A 17,989-nucleotide genomic window follows, 5' to 3' on the forward strand; every position below is an offset into this window, starting at 1 on the left:
CTTGAGGGGTGGGGGTTATGGGGCATAGTGTTTAATAAAAATTAGGGGTTGAAAAAGCCTCCTGCCACGCCATGCCCCACTGTGCCTACCGCCCCACCCACATTTACTTTTCGGCCCACTATACCCATCATGTAGGGTACTTTTGGCCCTCTGTCAAAATCAGTTGTGCACCCCTGGCTTAGAGCAACGGAAGCTTTGGAGGCCGCAGTGATCCTACTACTGGTATCCCATATCAGCAGAGCTTGCTCTTATATGTTAAGGGCCGGTGTAACGTCACTTTTTCCTATCTGTCAGAAAATCCTATCTTGCTGTGCGCATGCTCAGTCAGTACTTAAAGGATAGGATTTTTTGACAGCAGGAATGTGGTGTGCCTGTGTTTATGGGGTCCCAGGGGCGCCGTTTCTGTAACTTGATGTGAGCCAGGCTCACTGAAATAACAGAACACGGGGAAGCCCTGTTAAGAGCTACTCGTAAATGTACGCAAACCTCACAAATCCACTGGACTCCAGAAGATAAACACAGCGGACACCGTGTTTCATAAAGTCCCAGGATTTTAATAAGCACTAAATGTGCAAAACATATGAAAGTATAAATAACAAATATATATGTACCTGTATGTGAAGTAAGTGCATCATTATTCCGTTAATAATGCACTTATTTCACATACACGTACATATTCATGATAAATCCGGCTGACTGTGCATGCTCAGTCATGATGTATACTTAAGCACTGGGGGCAGGGCCGTAGAAGAGGCATCTTTCTACAGATGAAAGCAGTAGGGACATGGGAAGTCTTGCTCAGCCATCTGTTCATATTACACCACCCCCCTCTTAATGAAGCCTCATTACAGTGAGAAGTGTTGACACTGCATGGCTCAGTGAGTTCAGTGCTGTTGTTCCGCTTGTTTTCCAGTCCCTGCTCGACTTGGCCACATTTACAAAAAAGAAAAGAAAATGCATATGAAACAACGCGAACATCCCGTCCTCCCATAAGCAGTTAAGCACACAATGTGAAGCTCGGGCTGATTGCCATTCTAATTGAAAGCCACACGCAGCGTCCTGGACGGGCTGTCTGCAGCCCCTTAATGACCTGCAAGGACTCCCAGCTCCCATTGTAGGTTGTGTGGAGGCATTTTGCATTGATGGGCTCTTTCAATATTGGAGACCCTTTGAAGACGCATTACCTAGCAAAGAGGTAAACAATTACAGGGTATTTACGGCAACACTTAGTTAAATCAAGATGGAAACAAGCAATGGCAATGCCAATAGTTTGGGTTTTTGTTAGGCATGGGAAAGGCCCTTGGTAGGCCCTGCTGTCTTTAATGGTATGAACGGTAGCAGGTGCAAGTACCTGGGCATCTAATGGCAGTGCCTGGCAAATGCCTGATATGTTTTTAAAAGCCAAAAACTGTTAACAGGACTTCACTGAAGGGCACACACAGTGCTTATAAATTAATTGGCTGAAGGCAGACCAGGTTAAGACATTTTTATTACACCAGTAGCATTTACAGCTCAAATGAAGTCATTGTCGAGTGCAAAGTTTGATGTTAAGGCTTGATTAAAGAGAGCTCAAAGAGTTCCCATGAGAAGGTGTTTTGGGCGCTACTTGTCGGGTATGATTCTTATCTTCCCGCTTGTGCTTTTGTTCATATATAATTTTTCCTGTAGGTTTAAATTTTCCTTCTTGCTCAGTACATTGACAGGCCAACTCTAGCGTGGACCGGAAGACTGAGTCCGTTCACCAGTACTGCCACAGCACCTGGCTAGTTCACTTTGGGAGTACAAGTCAACACTTTGTAAATGGCTATTCTTTTTCTTATTACGCCAAATACCAGAAGGAAAAGAAGGAAGATGGCAAGGGGGTGGGGGCTATGTCATGCGTGTTGCCATGAGCCAGTCCTGGATTTTCCCTTTGCATACTGATCCTTGTAGGCCTATACTTATAATGGGAAGAAGTAAAATACCAGTCCTAGCATTTAACAGGAAATAACTGGACTCCGTGTCATGAAGGACATGGGGCTACTTGCCAGGTACCATCAATGGAGCCAAGGACCAGAGGTGAGCGACGAATCAAGGACCAGAGCAGCCAAGGATCCAAAAAGCCAATGATGCGCTTATAAATCGCACACATACAAGAAATTAAAATAGACACAAGTGTTAGAAAATAACAATTGTAATAAATGATTTTTGTTAACATAGTATGTTTGTGTTCGCTGTATGTATTATTTGTGTTATAGTTATTTTTCAACTTCTAAGACCTATCCACATTGTTTTAGAGGTGTGCTTGTTTTATCAGCTTATTTGGTTGGGTGTCTGCTTGTTTTTAGCTTGTTTTGAAGGGGCATTCAGCTTATTTTTTCCTTCTGACCTGGCAACACTGGGCTTGAGGGCCCTGGAAAAGACACAGTGGATTTTACAACCCCACCATGCAGGGGCGCCGAGTACGGGGGGGGGGGGCACGTCCAGGTATATTGCGAGGTAGGATGATTTTGAACAAATGTTATCATTTTAGTAAAATAAATGAAAATTACTATGTGGGAGACTACAGAAAAAAATTGAGGGACTGGCAGTGTCCAAAATTGGACTGTATATGAACGGGTAAGACTCAGGTCCACAGGATGAAACTTGAGTTGCTTGAAGCTGTTTGCATCTCTGTCATTCTGCCAACACCCCAAAAATATGCACACATCACTGCGTGGTGCAGTGCAAAGATAAAGGTAGGCCAGCATTCTGATGTCAAAGGAGCCTCAAAGTACAATTGTAAGGTGATTGCTGTGCATGTTTACACTTCACTGCAGACTCTTAAGGGCACTGCACAGACAGAGTACCTCCCCAAATGCCAAATTACAGAGCATGTTAGGGAGAAGTATGGAGATGAAAATCCCACCTTTTACAGCCAAGATGATTTGTAGATGTTGTAAACACAACTTTATCCTGGTACTTCAGTGAGATGGAAGGCAATATCACTGGGAAGATTCATAGATAAGAATAGCCTCTACCTATCATTGAGGATGGGTTTACCCCTCCACCTCTGTGGACCTCTTCATTCTCCAGGCATCTGACAGTCCAAATAACAGATACAAAGTTCATTATTGTGGGGTACTAATCCGTGAGGACAATTCTGAGACATATTCAGTGAAATGTGAAGAAATTGGATAGATGCATTGGATGCTGTAATGCCTCGCACAATAAATGAGACTTCACTATTGACTAGAAACTGTTGAATGTTCTGGCTCAGCGTGGACATGCTCATGCCTGCCTTATCAGAAGTGAATGCGGGTTTGTTCAGTCCTGGACCACAGGCACCTGGATTCCGTAGACAGGGATAGTCTTCTGCTTATGGTCATCTTTCCCGGAGAAGGCTCTCTTGCTGTCCCCTTTCTAGAGTATGCACTAGTGCCTCCTATTGAAGAATGCCACTTTGCCTACAAGAATCTGCCTAGCACCTGAGCTGTCTTCCTAAAAAGGGCTGCCCTGTGCCACCTCTTGAGGTGTCACCCATTGGAGACACATTGCAAGCCCACATTTCTAAGGATGGCACATGCAAGGCTGACTATTGCCCATCTACTGGCTGACTCTAAGTGGACAGGGGTTTTTGCATCATCTTAATTGATATCGGGTGGGTAAGCTGTAAAGAGGTTCTGGTGCTAATGGAGTAATATAACGCAGAGCATTTGATTGATTTGATAAGCGGCCCCCTTCCCCCTGTGGCCCCAAAGCATGGGGCCACAGTCCTGGAGACCCCTGGGGGCAGATGATCACTGCCCCCAGGGGTGAAAAAGAAAAAAAAAAAGGAGAGGGAAGGGGGGAGGTGGGAGGGGGTTTGGGGTCCTGGGGCCCACTAGGCCACCAGGGATATAGGAAAAAGTGGTGTCCTTGGAAAGGGGAGGATCTCCCCTTTCCAAGGACACCACGTATATGATGCATTGCTGGTTACGGATCAGCGCAAAGCGCTCAATCCGTGACCAGCAACCCACTGGACCACCATGAAAACGTTTGTGATGTGAGGGGGGCTGCCCTCTGCCCCCCCCCCTGGCTCCCCCCCTGGCCTCCAAAGCATGGGGGCACATATGTGCACAACCCTGGGGGCAGATGGCTGATCATCTGCCCCCAGGGAAAGGGGGCGAAAAGAAAATATAATAAATAGAACGAGGATGGGGGGTGGGGGTGTTGGGATTTTTTTGCCCCCATGAAATGGTGGTGGCCCTCCCCCTCCCACACCAAGTGGAAAGGGGGGCCACCCCTTGTAGCCCTCCCTGGGGGAAGATTTATGGCCCCAGGCAAGAGTACATGAGGTGGCCCCCCATCCAATTGAGGGGTGGGGGGAGGGCAAACAGGAATTAGTGTTCAGGCCCCACAAAGGATGGGGCCTGCAGGTTAGGCCCCCCCCCTGGGGGCAGATAGCTGATCATCTGCCCCCAGGGAAGGGGGCAAAACAAAAACAAAAAAGAAAAAGGGAATTTTGGGTGGGATGGGTGGTGGGGGGGCACTAGCCACCACGGATATATTTTACAGAAATGGGGGGTGGCCCTCTCCCCCTCACCCCAAGGAGAAATGGGGGCACCCCTTGTAGCCCTTCCTGGGGGCAGATATCTGCTCCTAGGAAGGGGCATCTGCCCCCAGGGAGGGCTGAATGAGATGCCCCCCTGCATTTGGTGTGGGGGTAGAGGGTCACCCCCCAGTACATTAGAAAATTACCCTCAGCCCGCCCATTTTCTTTTTGTTTATGAAACTTGCCTTGGCGCAGAGGGGCACATTGGTGTGCCAATCAGGCGCTGGGGTGCCCAAACCTTACTGCCCGACCCACTGGCGGGCCTGTCCCACAATTTTTGGGGGCCCTCTCCCCCCCACCCCAAATGGAGGGGGGGTGTACCTCACACAGCCGTTTGTAGTAGGCAGGACAGCCCTCCCCCCCCTTATCTGCCCCTGGGAGGGCTACATAAGATGTGCCGCCCCTCCAATTGGGCCATGTGTGGATTCCCAGGGGTGTCCTTTTTTGGGAAATGCATGGGGTTCCCTGTTTCCCTTGCTGGCTTTGACACCCTAGGCCCAAATCTGTAGGTTGCCCACATGAACAAAATGGGCAGTGGCGAAAGGCTTGGGGTTCCCAGTGGGATACCCTTTTCCTTTTGCGCCCCCGGTAGGTGACCCCACACATGTGAGGTACCGTTTTCATCAGGACACGTTTGGACCCCACACATGTGAGGTACCGTTTTCATCAGGACATCAGCTCATCCCAGCGCCCCATTCTCCCCAGTCACACAACCTCCCTCACACCTCACCCAACCTCACACTCCCCACCAAACTTCAACAAACCACTTTGCAGCATCCTACACAAGCTTACCCAACAACGTCACCACGCCCTAGCTCCCCAGCATAACATCGAACCCACCGTAGCTCTCCGCAGCACGCCACCCATCTACCCTAACTAATCCCCGCACAATACATATCCACCCTAGCTCCCTCTAGTACATAAACCTCCCGGCCTAGCTTGCCCTGGCACAATACTTATTGTAGCTCACCCAGGGCACCATAAGCTGCCTCAGCAAACCAATCAGCACACCAATCCCAGCTTGCATCAGTATACTCCCGACCTTTCCTCTCTCCAGCTCACCACCCATCCACCCTAGCTCACAACATAGCTCACCCAGGGCACCATAAGATGCCTCAGCAAACCAATCCACACACCAATCCCAGCTTGCATCAGTACACTCCCAACCTTTCCTCTCTCCACCTCACCACCAACCGACCACTCACCCTAACTCTTACTAGCATACAATCTACCCGCCCTAGCTCACCTGTGCAGTACAACCACCCTCCTCTACCTCTTAGCAACACCCCCTGCACCCTAGATCACTCCAGCACAAGATCACTATAGCACACCATCTGTCAACTCAAGCTCACCAAAGCATCCCATCATCCTATCCACCATAGGCTCCCCCAACACTGTGCAAATTTTTACTCATCTCAGCCCCTAGCCACTCACTCTAGCTCACAACAACACAGCACCCACCCACCTAGCTCATCACGTACAACATCCACTGACCGTAGCTCACACCAGCAAAACGCCCCATCCTAGCATGACACAGACTAGCACGCCGATCCTAATTCACCCCAGCAAACCATCCGTTCTAGTTCACCCTAGCCCCACACCCACCAGAGCTATTCCCACCAACCACACCCGCCTACCCTAATTAACCTCATTATCCCACTGGACTTAAGCTCATACCAGCACCCAGCCCACTTAACCTAGCCACCCAGCATCTGAACAAGCTTACATAGCTTATCACAGCACATCACCCACCCACTCTAGGACACTAGAGCAAATAACAACATCACTGTGGCTCATCCAAGCATGCCACTGTAACTCACCCCAGCACAGCACCCACCCAGCCTAGCTCACCCCAGAAGCCCACCCACCCACATAGGCTCCCCCGAGCTGTATAGCCAAGCACCCAATTACATCCCAGTACAGGCTCCTCTCAAGACTTCACACACCACCCTAGATTGCATCTTCTTGATGCCCACCCACTGCATCAACCGAGCAAACCTTAGCTCACACAAGCATCCCATAGCTCAAACAAGCATCCCCTAGCTCACACACGCAATCCCTTAGCTCACACAAGCATCTCATAGCTCACACAAGCATCACATAGCTCACACACGCATCCAATAGCTCACACAAGAAACCCATAGCTCAACACGACTCGACCGAGCACAACACACCCAACTGAGCTAAAAGCAGAACACTTTAAGGGCCTCATTACAAGTTCAGTGGCACGGCAAAAAGTGGTAATTCCATTACTGCCACCTTTTTGGGCGGTAGCAGAATTACCGCCAATTTTCACAAACCACTGAACACAAACACAAAAGTATGCCAGTCAGGTAACACAATGGTGTCCCCTCCAAAAACATCTTTTTTTTGGCAGATACCCTGATTACTGGACAATTATCAACACACTTGTTCTGTGACCAAATCGTACAGTTTCCCCTCATGGTGTAGGAAATGGTAGGATGATCCTATAATTTTAGCCAACCGCGCGTTGCACCTTGTAACTTGGAGTTCCATATTAAATTTGACATATAAAAAATACTGCAAGCACCAAAATGCAGAAGCCTGTAGCGCTATGTAAAGTGTGCAGTGGACCTCTGCTGCACCAGTCTGTATGCAGACCTGTCCACATTGGCCTCTTGGTGGCCCTGGGTGGGTTGCCCAATGCCTGCTCTTGGTAGGATTTTCTGACTGGTAGGAAAAAATGACAGGTAAGGCTGTCAGATTTTCCTACCCCATCACTTTTTCCTACCCCTGGGTGGGTTGCCCAATGCTAGCTGTCGGTAGGATTTTCTGACGGCTAGGAAAAAATGACAGGCCAGGCTGTCAGATTTTCCTACCCCGTCACTTTTTCCTACCCCTGGGTGGGTTGCCCAATGCCTGCTCTTGGTAGGATTTTCTGACGGGTAGGAAAAAATGACAGGTCAGGCTGTCAGATTTTCATACCCCGTCACTTTTTCCTACCCCTGGGTGGCTAGCCCAATGCTAGCTGTCGGTAGGATTTTCTGACGGGTAGGAAAAAATGACAGGTCAGGCTGTCAGATTTTCCTACCCCGTCACTTTTTCCTACCTCTGGGTGGGTTGCCCAATGCCTGCTGTCGGTAGGATTTTCTGACGGGTAGGAAAAAATGACAGGCTAGGCTGTCAGATTTTCCTACTCCGTCACTTTTTCCTACCCCTGGGTGGGTTACCCAATGCCTGCTCTTGGTAGGATTTTCTGACGGGTAGGAAAAAATGACAGGTTAGGCTGTCAGATTTTCCTACACCGTCACTTTTTCCTACCCCTGGGTGGGTTGCCCAATGCCTGCTCTTGGTAGGATTTTCTGACTTGTAGGAAAAAATGACAGGCCAGGTTGTCAGATTTTCCTACCCCGTCACTTTTTCCTACCCCTGGGTGGGTTGCCCAATGCTAGCTGTCGGTAGGATTTTCTGACGGGTAGGAAAAAATGACAGGTCAGGCTGTCAGATTTTCCTACCCCGTCACTTTTTCCTACCTCTGGGTGGGTTGCCCAATGCCTGCTGTCGGTAGGAATTTCTGACGGGTAGGAAAAAATGACAGGCTAGGCTGTCAGATTTTCCTATCCCGTCACTTTTTCCTACCACTGGGTGGGTTGCCCAATGCCTGCTCTCGGTAGGATTTTCTGAAGGGTAGAAAAAAATGACAGGTTAGGCTGTCAGATTTTCCTACCCCGTCACTTTTTCCTACCTCTGGGTGGGTTGCCCAATGCCTGCTGTCGGTAGGAATTTCTGACGGGTAGGAAAAAATGACATTACAATTCCTGTCAGATTTTCCTACCCCGTCACTTTATCCTATCGGTAGGATTTTCTGACAGGTAGCAAAAAATGACATTACAATTCCTGTCAGATTTTCCTACCGATAGAATTTTCTGACAGATAGCAAAAAGTGACGTTACACCGGCAACCTGGGGGCACTGTTAATTGTCACAGCCAAACATCTCCTCCTTCTCTCCCCGCTGCAGCTGTCTGCTGCTCCACACGCAGCTGTTCATCAATCACCTCCCTTCACCCTCTGCTGTGTGCGCTGCTCCAGCCGTCTCAGCATGGACACTGAGAAAAACTCACAGATGCTGCCTCCACAAGTAACAGGAAGTGAGCCACCTCCCCACTGGCCTCAGCATTTCGGTCCCCTGCAGCGCAGCTGCTCACCACTGCAGACACCGGGCCGAGTGTCCCTCTGCTCCTCTCTGGTCTTCAGGTCACCTGTGGCACATCCCCCCATTGTAGGTCAGCCACCGGCCGACGGACCGGCCGACGGAAAAGCAGCAAAGTTCCGGGACGTGTGCCCCTTCTCCTCTCTCCCAGCCGCCAATCATGTCCCTGAGCCAGCCACGTGCCAATACTCCTTCGGGCTCCGGGGGCTGGATCCGATCAGCCCACTCTCCACCTCCATGTGGTATTCTGGGCCATGTGCTTCTCCTCAGGGTCAAGATTAGATCAGCGCCCTCCAGACCCCATGCACTGCTCACTCTAGCATTTTAGGGTACTAGCCACGTTTAGCAGCCATTAGCCAAACGCGGTAAGTGTGAATGTGCACAGCAAAAATAATGCTAAAACTAAGAAAAATATAACTGCTGTCACCAGCTTGTCCTTAGGCACATATAAATGTATCGAAAATCCCATGTGTAAAAGCTAGAGTTATACAAAAGTATTCCCATTGTACTGCACTGTAAGGGGCTGAATGCAATGTTAAAAAGTACAAGAATTAAAAAGGGAAACATAGTTTCCCAGTACTGACAGTCTGAAGGACTGATCAGTGTCTCCATAGGAATGAGAAAAAGGTGAGGGAAGGGAAGCTGAAGGCTTTACTTCCCTTCAAAAAGTCAGGACGAGATCAAAACAGAGCAAAAAGAATGGGGCCCCATAAGAAACTATGGATGTAAATGTTTGCAAAAAGAAGAAAATCTTTCCTAAGAGTATAAATCCACCTTGTTGCTCCCTTGGCTCAGGCTCGCCACACCCACCATTTTAAGCCTTGCTTACAGTGCTGCTCTGACTCTTGTCACCGGCTCCTTGGCTCACACTACTGACATAGTGCTGTCCCATTTCTTCCTACACTCTTGCAGCACCTAGAGCCCTCTAGCACCTCTCTGCATTAGTACTATTGGCTGCTGCACCAAATGCAGCCTGTTCTGTAGCAATAGTAGCTTTACCGACCCTTGGGTCAGGTTTTACCAGTCGTTATGAGCCGACAAACCTCATTAAAGGCTCTTCCTTTCGATCGTGCCTTTAATTCGGTTTCCTGGGCCCATAAAGCCTGGTGTGTCCCTCGCCAAGGCGAGTCAGGAGGGGGAGGAGGTCTATAGAGCTAAATTGATCAAATGTTTCAGTGGTGCAGCGGTTAGATGAATATGGCACAACAAAACAGGTGATGGCTGAAAGGTTTACAATTAATCTTAACATCTAGCATTGCTCTGGACAGCCCTTCAGACCAACTTTCTTCACCTGCCAAGACATTACAGAAAGGGGAAAGAGCATATGCAAATCAGACTTGGTCCCACCCTAATAAATAATAATAATAATAATTAAAAAACAAAAAATATGGGAAATGTAACTTTAATACTGCACAGTGTTTTGCCCCAATTGTATATGTTCACATTTCTATTGTGATTGTTTGAAAATGGGCCCTTTAAAATAAATTAATTAAATGAATAAAAAATTAATTAAAAGCATGCCAACTCCATTACATAGTACCAACATTCCAGTGATTGTTCAATATCTCTGGGATACATTGGGTTTTGTAGACCAATATATTTCCCCCCAAAATATCTTTATTAAGAATTTACGCAGAGAAAACAAGAATGAAAAAAACATAATCGTTGTCAGTGCTCTTTCCAGATGATCTATTAATCAGTTTCCATCTCCACTGTTGTTCAGTTTCTACATCCAGGTTTGAAACATTGTCCAACTTTAAACCACCAATCCTGTCAAGTAAAAGTTAACTTTAGGCCTTGGGTATGCAAACCATATGTTTTTAATATCTCTCAACCTGATTAGGCTGTTATCTATTTCAATATTTTACGATAACTCGTCTTGGCTAGGTCACGTCTTGGAATAATCACATTCATCTCTGCCATGTATTCATCATGTCAACGCAATAGCAAATAAATGCTTCTACCTCCTGCGACTAATTTGAGGGATACTTCCCTAACTCACCTACCCACACAGAAACCTCACAATCATCTCCTTGGTATTATCAAGACTAGACTATGCAAACAGCCTCTTCTTTGGAATGCCAGAACGTCTCACATAAAAACACCAACACATACAAAATACTGATTACTCCTGAGACTAAACAGAAAAGACCACAACGCACCAGCCCTGAAAAGCCTACATTGGCTTCCAGTAAAAAACAAAATGACTCAACTTGAAAGCCCTCTGCATCACTCACAAATCACTACATGGACATGGAGACAAATTCCTCCAAGCCAAAATCAACCGCTACCAACCAGGTAGAAAACTAAGATCGTGCAATGACCTTCAAAGCTAAATGAAACACTATGAGAAAAGGAAGTTCGGAAGAACCACCTTTTCCTGTTTGATAGCCAAACTATGGAATTCAATCCCAAAGGCAATAAGAATGACAGACGATCACCTAACCTTCAGAAAACGACTGAAAACCTGGCTATTTAACTCACCCAGACAACTATAAAAACTGCCACTTCCAACAACTCTTAGCAATAGTAGCAGATCCTTAAACCAACACTAATCAACTATACTGTACTAACTACTAGCCACCTCTGCTCCTCGCTCCTCTCAGCATACCTTCCACATACCACACACACCCTAATGGACCAGCCTTACTGCACACAAAACACACAAGCCACACATCCGCCAAAAGAACAAACAACAAACAACCTAGACACTGGACGTTGCCCCACCGGACACAATAACTCCAGTGCACACAATCTAAGCACCCTCAGAAAGCCAACACGCACACCGCCAGTTTCTCCTGGTTCTGCAAGCACCAACAGAAGATCGCAACGCTATGTTATCCCTCTTCCCTCACTAACCTACGCCCACTCACTTTCTTGCCCATATGTTGCCTGAATTGGCAACCTCTCCAGACTTGTGGAAGGATATAGCTTAGATAATTGTACTGGTATATAGTGCCGTCTTGGTTTTATGCCATGCATTTTGTATTGTGATGCCAATGATGTTTTTTTATAAGCTGTTCTACATAATGTCTGCCATTTATTGCTGTCAGGCCCACTTGCAAGTTCTTTTCCCATAGTGCTTTTACTGTACTTCGCCCCTCTTCTCCTGTCTTCAGCAAACTTTTATATATCTGTGCTATCAGCACTTCGTCTCCTGCATAGTTGTTCAAGAGTTTTCCAAACAGTGTTAAATTTCTACTCAACTTACCCTTCCATCTTCCGTCGAACAATGCTTCTTTAAGGCATAGGTAAGAAATGACTCAGAGTGGGACCACATTCAATTATGTTTTTAGCTGGTTAAGTCCTATAAACTTTCATAACCCATAATTGTCCCTCTTTCTCCAGACCTCTTTCTGACCACGTCGGATATGCTCTGGGATAACGTTCTTCAGCAGCGGGTCCCAGATGCTCATAAAGGGTAAAGTCATGTCCACACACCCCTTGTATCTTCCCATCCCTCTATAAATCCCAAAGAACTTCCGATATTGGGTGATAGTGGACTCTTATTGATGGCTTGCTTGTTGGAACCCATAACCATTCCCCCACTGCGACAGGAACTAAGACATGGTTTCCAGCTATATCCATTGTTTCTCTCGGGAGGTCCATAGATGCGGTATCAATACCCTCAGCTGGGTTGCTCTATAATAATATGTGAGATGTAGGAAATTCTCTCCCCCCTTTTCTTTAGGTAGTGTTAATGTCTTGTATTCGATCCTCGGTTTCTTTTCTCCTATTAGAAAGGACAACAGTTCCTTCTTTGCCTCTTCAAAGAAGGGTTTCAGGATCTTAATAGGCGACTTTTGAAATAAAATTAAGAATTGCAGTAATATATTCATTTGAATATTATTCAAACAACTCATCTATGGTAGCATACCATTGTTATATCTTTTGAGGTCCTCTTTGATTACTTTCCATAAAGGAGTTAGATTTTCCCCTAATAAACATTTTGGTTATAATAAAGCAGAAAACCCCAAACTGGGGAGTGAAAAAGAGAATAACCCAGAGAGGGGAATGAGAAAAACAAGCAAGCCAGGGTGGAGAGAGAGCGACGAACACTCCAGAGTGGGGAGGAAGACTGAGAACAGACCCTCAGTGGGAAGAAACTGGAAGGACCCCAGAGAGGCAACTGAAAAGAACCCCAGAGTGGAAAGAGAGTGAGAAGACCCCAGAGTGATGAGTGAGACAGAGAAGCGCTGCAGAGTGGGGAGTAACTGAGAAGACCCCAGAGTGAGGAGTTAGAAAGGGAAAAACCCAGAGTGGGCAGAGAGAAAGAAAAGAACCTCAGAGTTGGGAGGGAACATGAGAGGAGCCCCAGAGTGGAGAAGGGGCTTCGAGAACCCTTGGCTGGGGGAGAGTAATACCCCAAAGACGGGAAGAGATACAAAGAAGTAGGCCTGAAATGCAGACATCTGGACAACAGTCCAATCCGTCAAGAACTGACTATTATTTTGAACGTAAACCATGGGCACTAAGGGTTAATAAATCTGGCAGGGTTGGGGAATCAGAAGCTATCAGCCAGTCCTTTCGGTCCACAGTTCCCTCAGTCTCATTATTATTGTATTTTGTTGAAAGCTAGGGAAATGGGTGGGTTAGAGTTGGATTCTAGACGGAGGATTTATGTAGCTTAATTTGACATCCTGACCAGCACCCTTGTGATTTTCTTTTATATGGTATAGCTTCAGCCCAGGGAAAGTATATTTTTGCGCTTAAATAAACAAACCCTTATAACAATGTCTGGTGGTCCGCATCCTGTTTCTGACCTGCCAGGAGCTCCAAGTGTAATTATATGAAAAACGTCTCCTACCCTCTGGTAGCTCTTACTTTCTTTGACACCTCTCTTCTGCTTTCTCGCGAGGGGAAGAGAACCCACAGTTTATCTCCAACTTTCAGTGTTCTCCTCCTTTGGCCCTTACCCCACTGGGGTTCCTCATCCTCCCAGTCGTCTCATCTCTGAACCTCTACTGTGTTTCTCACAGGCCTCCGGCAGATTGGGTTCTCTTTTCACTGTGTGACTCAGCTCAGACTTCTCAATGTATGGTTCATTCCTCTTGTGGGGGAGTTCTCAGTTTGTTGAGGTTAAGTCCCCTTAGGCCCACTTAGCAGAGTTCTTGTGGGGCACTTCTCCTCCTGGTTTTTTCCTCTTTCTATTATCGGTGTGTGGTCTCTACCGAGTGTTAAGGGGTTCACCTACACCTTTTGGTAGCTGGCTTCTCCTCCACTCTAGTCTTTGTCTCACCGGGTGGGGATTGCCTGCCTCCCCTCTGTGTGTTCTGGTCCCTATCTTTGTAGGGCATTGCCTCTCACTGTGGTCCCTTCGATCACTGTAGCCTCCGATCCGACGAAGCCAGCCTTATCTGCATTGCCAGCTCTCCCTGACTAAAGTTTTAAGGCCACCAGCGCCAGGGGTTTCTGTGGTCCTCTGTCTTGTATCAGCTTATGTGGTTTTTCTTTACAGTGAGCCACCTCAACCCCTCCAGTAACCATCAGTTCTCCCCCCATTCCGACTAGATTTCCCTTCTGCTGTCTTTTCCTTTCTCTGGCTTGCAAATCATTGCAACAATTGAAAATCATTGTTAAGTTGCCCGAGAGGCAGCAGATTCTTCAGGGGATTGCAGAGCTGTTTGTAAGGCCACCATCTCCTCCGCTGCACCTGGTGTTATCATAAATATTATTTTTAAGGTAAAACTTCCTTTAGATTGTCATTATTCTGAGCTGAACACTGGGGCGAGAGGAGACTTTCATGAGGTGCTTCAGGGATAAAAGTGGGAGCGGTTGTAGGTGGCTTTGGGGAAGTATTATTTTCCGACAACCTAGATGGAGAACTTAAAATCTACCCAGAGAAGGTTTTAATGCGGAGCTCTCTGCATTACATTCATATGCCAAAAGAGAGAAGGGACTTCTAGCATGAAACCTATGGCCCTGGATGGGCATTATGACTAGGCATCATAACTACTCCAATGGATCTCGCGGCAAGGCTCCCCAAGCTTTGTTACCATGGTTCGTAGTAAACAGAAAACAAATCTTTACCCAGTGAAATCATACATTCATAGTTGTCCTTCATCACATTCTTGTACAGCTGCTTCTGCCAGTCCTCCAATGTCTTCCACTCACTAGCGGAGAAATAGACAGCCACGTCGTCGAAGGTATGTGGCACCTGCAACAACAAAAAGACACAGTTCAAGCGTGGAGGATGAAGTTGGGCATAACCCGCAAATGTGCATTTCTGATCAGAGAAGAGAAGACACCTGTTGGAACATAACATGCGCTGAAACCGACTTTGGAGCAAGTCTTTCGTGATATTAATCTATGTGATTCATTGCCACTGGCATCTCATCATGTGGCCTGTTAAATGCCCAGGGTCTCTGCACTGTTAAAAGAAATCCCTGAAAATGGGTGAATTGAGATATTGAGAACTGATTTATAATTTTTCTTATTTCTATGAATTGCAGATTGGAGGACTGGCAAGCATGTTAATTACAGGTAGCATGTGGTGATTATTGGTTTTCCAAAATGAGGTCCTGGGAAAAAGACAAGGGCATCATAATTTTTACAATTTTATCACTGAATCAATTGGGACCGAATACCTAAATGTACAGTGTTAAAGTCAAAATGCTGAAATGTTTTGCTCCTAAGGTGAATTATGCATAGGTCTTCCTCAGAGCAGGTCTTACTATTTCATATGATTCTGCCGGCAAGGATTATTTTTTGACTGATTGTGTTCGATCTGTATAAAAATGTTGCATCATATACTTCTTTGTTTAATGAAGAACAATGCATTGCACACAACCCTACAGATAAGGGGTATATCAGACACTTTTACTCCCTAAAAATAGGCAAATGCTCCCAAAAAATAAAAATAGGGAGTAAAACTACTCCCACCAGAAAAATAAGAACCTGACACATAGGAGCCTGTCCCCCTGCTTTTATCCATACAACTATGTGTACCAGTAGTGCACGCAGTACCACAGGAGGAAACTACTAATATTACAGCTTGATCAGAAAAAGTAAATGTGTATTTTGATTCTTGACGAGTTAAAAATAGTATACTGTGTGCATGCGGAAAATTAAAAGGTGCAATTGACTTTCTATGCCTTGCTAGTAGCTTGCAACTTTACATTTGTAGCCCTGGGAATGAAGACACCCTGGCTGTCTTGCCAATTTCAGGGAGATACCATTGAAACCCCTTTATTAGATGCACATTTTTAAAATGGGTGGCAGCTATCTTTTCAAAGGAGCCCCTCTACTGACTATGAACATGTGCCAAATACCCTGTTATATGGAATTTCTTCCACTCAGGAGGGTCTACAACCACGTTTTAGCTCACTGCACCCTTCGCAGAGGAGAAATACCCATTTCCATATCAGTCTTTGTCCCGCCCACAAGGGAAGTCCAGCACCAAAATGCTAGGCAACTCTCCTCTGAACGAGAGTGCCATCAGCAATCGCAGGCATATGTTTCGGCTTTGTTGGGTCTCCTCAGGGAGGTGAAGCTGAGCCTCTCCAAGGCACAGTGAGCAAGGGGTCCACGTCTGGGTTGTTTTACCGAATTACAAAGGAGCGTGGGAGCCCCTCTACTGAGAACGAACATGGGGCAAATACCCTGTTCTATGGAATTTCTTCCACTGAGGAGGCTCTACAGCCACGTTTTAGCTCACTGCACCCTTCACAGTGGAGAAACATGCATTTTTAGCTATCTTTGCCAACTTTTACCAATACATTCTTTTACAGGTAATAATGGCCCTTTTGGATCTCTTCAAGTGTGTCCACTTTGCAACCTCCCCTTTCCTCAATAGAAGTTTAGAAGGGTCCCTGAATGGGGCGTACCCAGTGATGGAAAAAGAGAGTGGTCAGACTAGACCACGTGGGGATGTCACCTGAGCTCTTGTTGTTCTGAAGACTGGAGCAGCTGACTGTGCCCCCAATCACGCCCTTAAAGGATTTGTGAAGAAACTCCCCCACGCAACAATAGACATGCACGAAAATAATATGATTGCAGTGGCAACAACGGTCAAAATAAGTGCCCAGTCAGTAGATGTTCACAACCGGAATTCCATGTAAACCACTTGATGTGGGTAACGATACAACAAACACAGCCAAACATAAATCAGTATAACTGGGCACATCCCAGCATCTCCCCGCCGACACTGAGTTTCCGGACCTCCTCGTTCGTTCTCTCTCTCTCTCTTCATTCATTCATTAATTCACGAATTCATTCATTTCATTAATTTCATTCATTCTTAACTTTATTTCGGCATAGCGCCATAAATGTTACAGAAAAAACACTTCATAAACACATAGAAATCAAATTGAACACACTTTTCCATACCAACTACAGGTACGACATGCTAGAACACTTTAGCTACAGTAAAGTGCATCATAAAGTGCAATGCAGGACTGCTTCAGATAGCAGCAAGAGCTTGGAAGGAAATCTAATTACACAGTCTAAAAAGGTGCTATTTTAAATGCCCACTATTGCTGCCTAGCAGCGGAATATAACATGCCAGCTCGTATCCAGTGGCCCCTTTTAACAGGTAATTTCTTTTTTATTTGTTTTAAATGCATTTTGTTTATATCTTAAACCTTACATTTCTGATTCTATCAAATGTGTTTATCATTTAGTCTTTTCCATTAAAACTTGTCAATGTTGCTTCAGTTTTCAGCTGTGATGTCTTCCCAAAAATGGACAAAGGTAGCAACCATTTTTCTGTTATTTCCCATCAAAATTTGACTCCATCCGCTGTATATTCATCGTTTCTGGTTCAGTACGTCACATTCCATTAGAATGTGGTATATAGTTTCTATTTTCTCAGAAACTAGGCAAAATCTGCAATCTTTATTAGCAGCTTTGTTTTGGGTCCATTTCCCTAGGACTTCTCTTGTTGGCAGGTGGTTCAGTATAAATCTTAAAAACTTGTCTCAAATTCTTCTGTCAGGATAAAGGTTGAGGTAGTGTGGGAGTTGGTTAATTGCTCTTGCTTCACCTTCGCACTTTAAATTAATTTTATATCGATCTTTTTTCTCTTGGGCCTCGATCCAATCAAGTCGGGCAAGCTTTTTTTTGCAATCTGCGGTGTTTGTGTCAATGTCTCCAGGGAAATGTCTTTTTTCGTACATAAACTCATAGCTATTTCTTTCCATTTATTTAATACAGTGTCGTTGACTTTTAGAACTGAGGTTCTCAAGATATCCAGGGTCGGGATCTTTTCTTCACTATTCAGTTTTCTGAACAGGTCCAATGTTTTCCATTCCACTATTGACTGGAG

General features: G+C 46.0%; 1 protein-coding gene across 1 annotated transcript in view; it reads right to left on the minus strand.

Annotated features, from left to right (window-relative positions):
* Positions 1 to 17,989, minus strand: part of LOC138567559 (zinc finger protein Xfin-like) — a 101,055-nt gene that overhangs the window by 63,195 nt on the left and 19,871 nt on the right. The window contains exon 2 of the mRNA XM_069645897.1: positions 14,755 to 14,881. Within this exon, the coding sequence (XP_069501998.1) occupies positions 14,755 to 14,881 (127 nt within the window). The remainder of the gene's footprint in view (positions 1 to 14,754; positions 14,882 to 17,989) is intronic.

This window comes from Ambystoma mexicanum, chromosome 2p (genome assembly GCF_040938575.1).
Source record: "Ambystoma mexicanum isolate Mex_15411 chromosome 2p, UKY_AmexF1_1, whole genome shotgun sequence".
Classification (NCBI taxonomy): Eukaryota; Metazoa; Chordata; class Amphibia; order Caudata; family Ambystomatidae; genus Ambystoma; species Ambystoma mexicanum.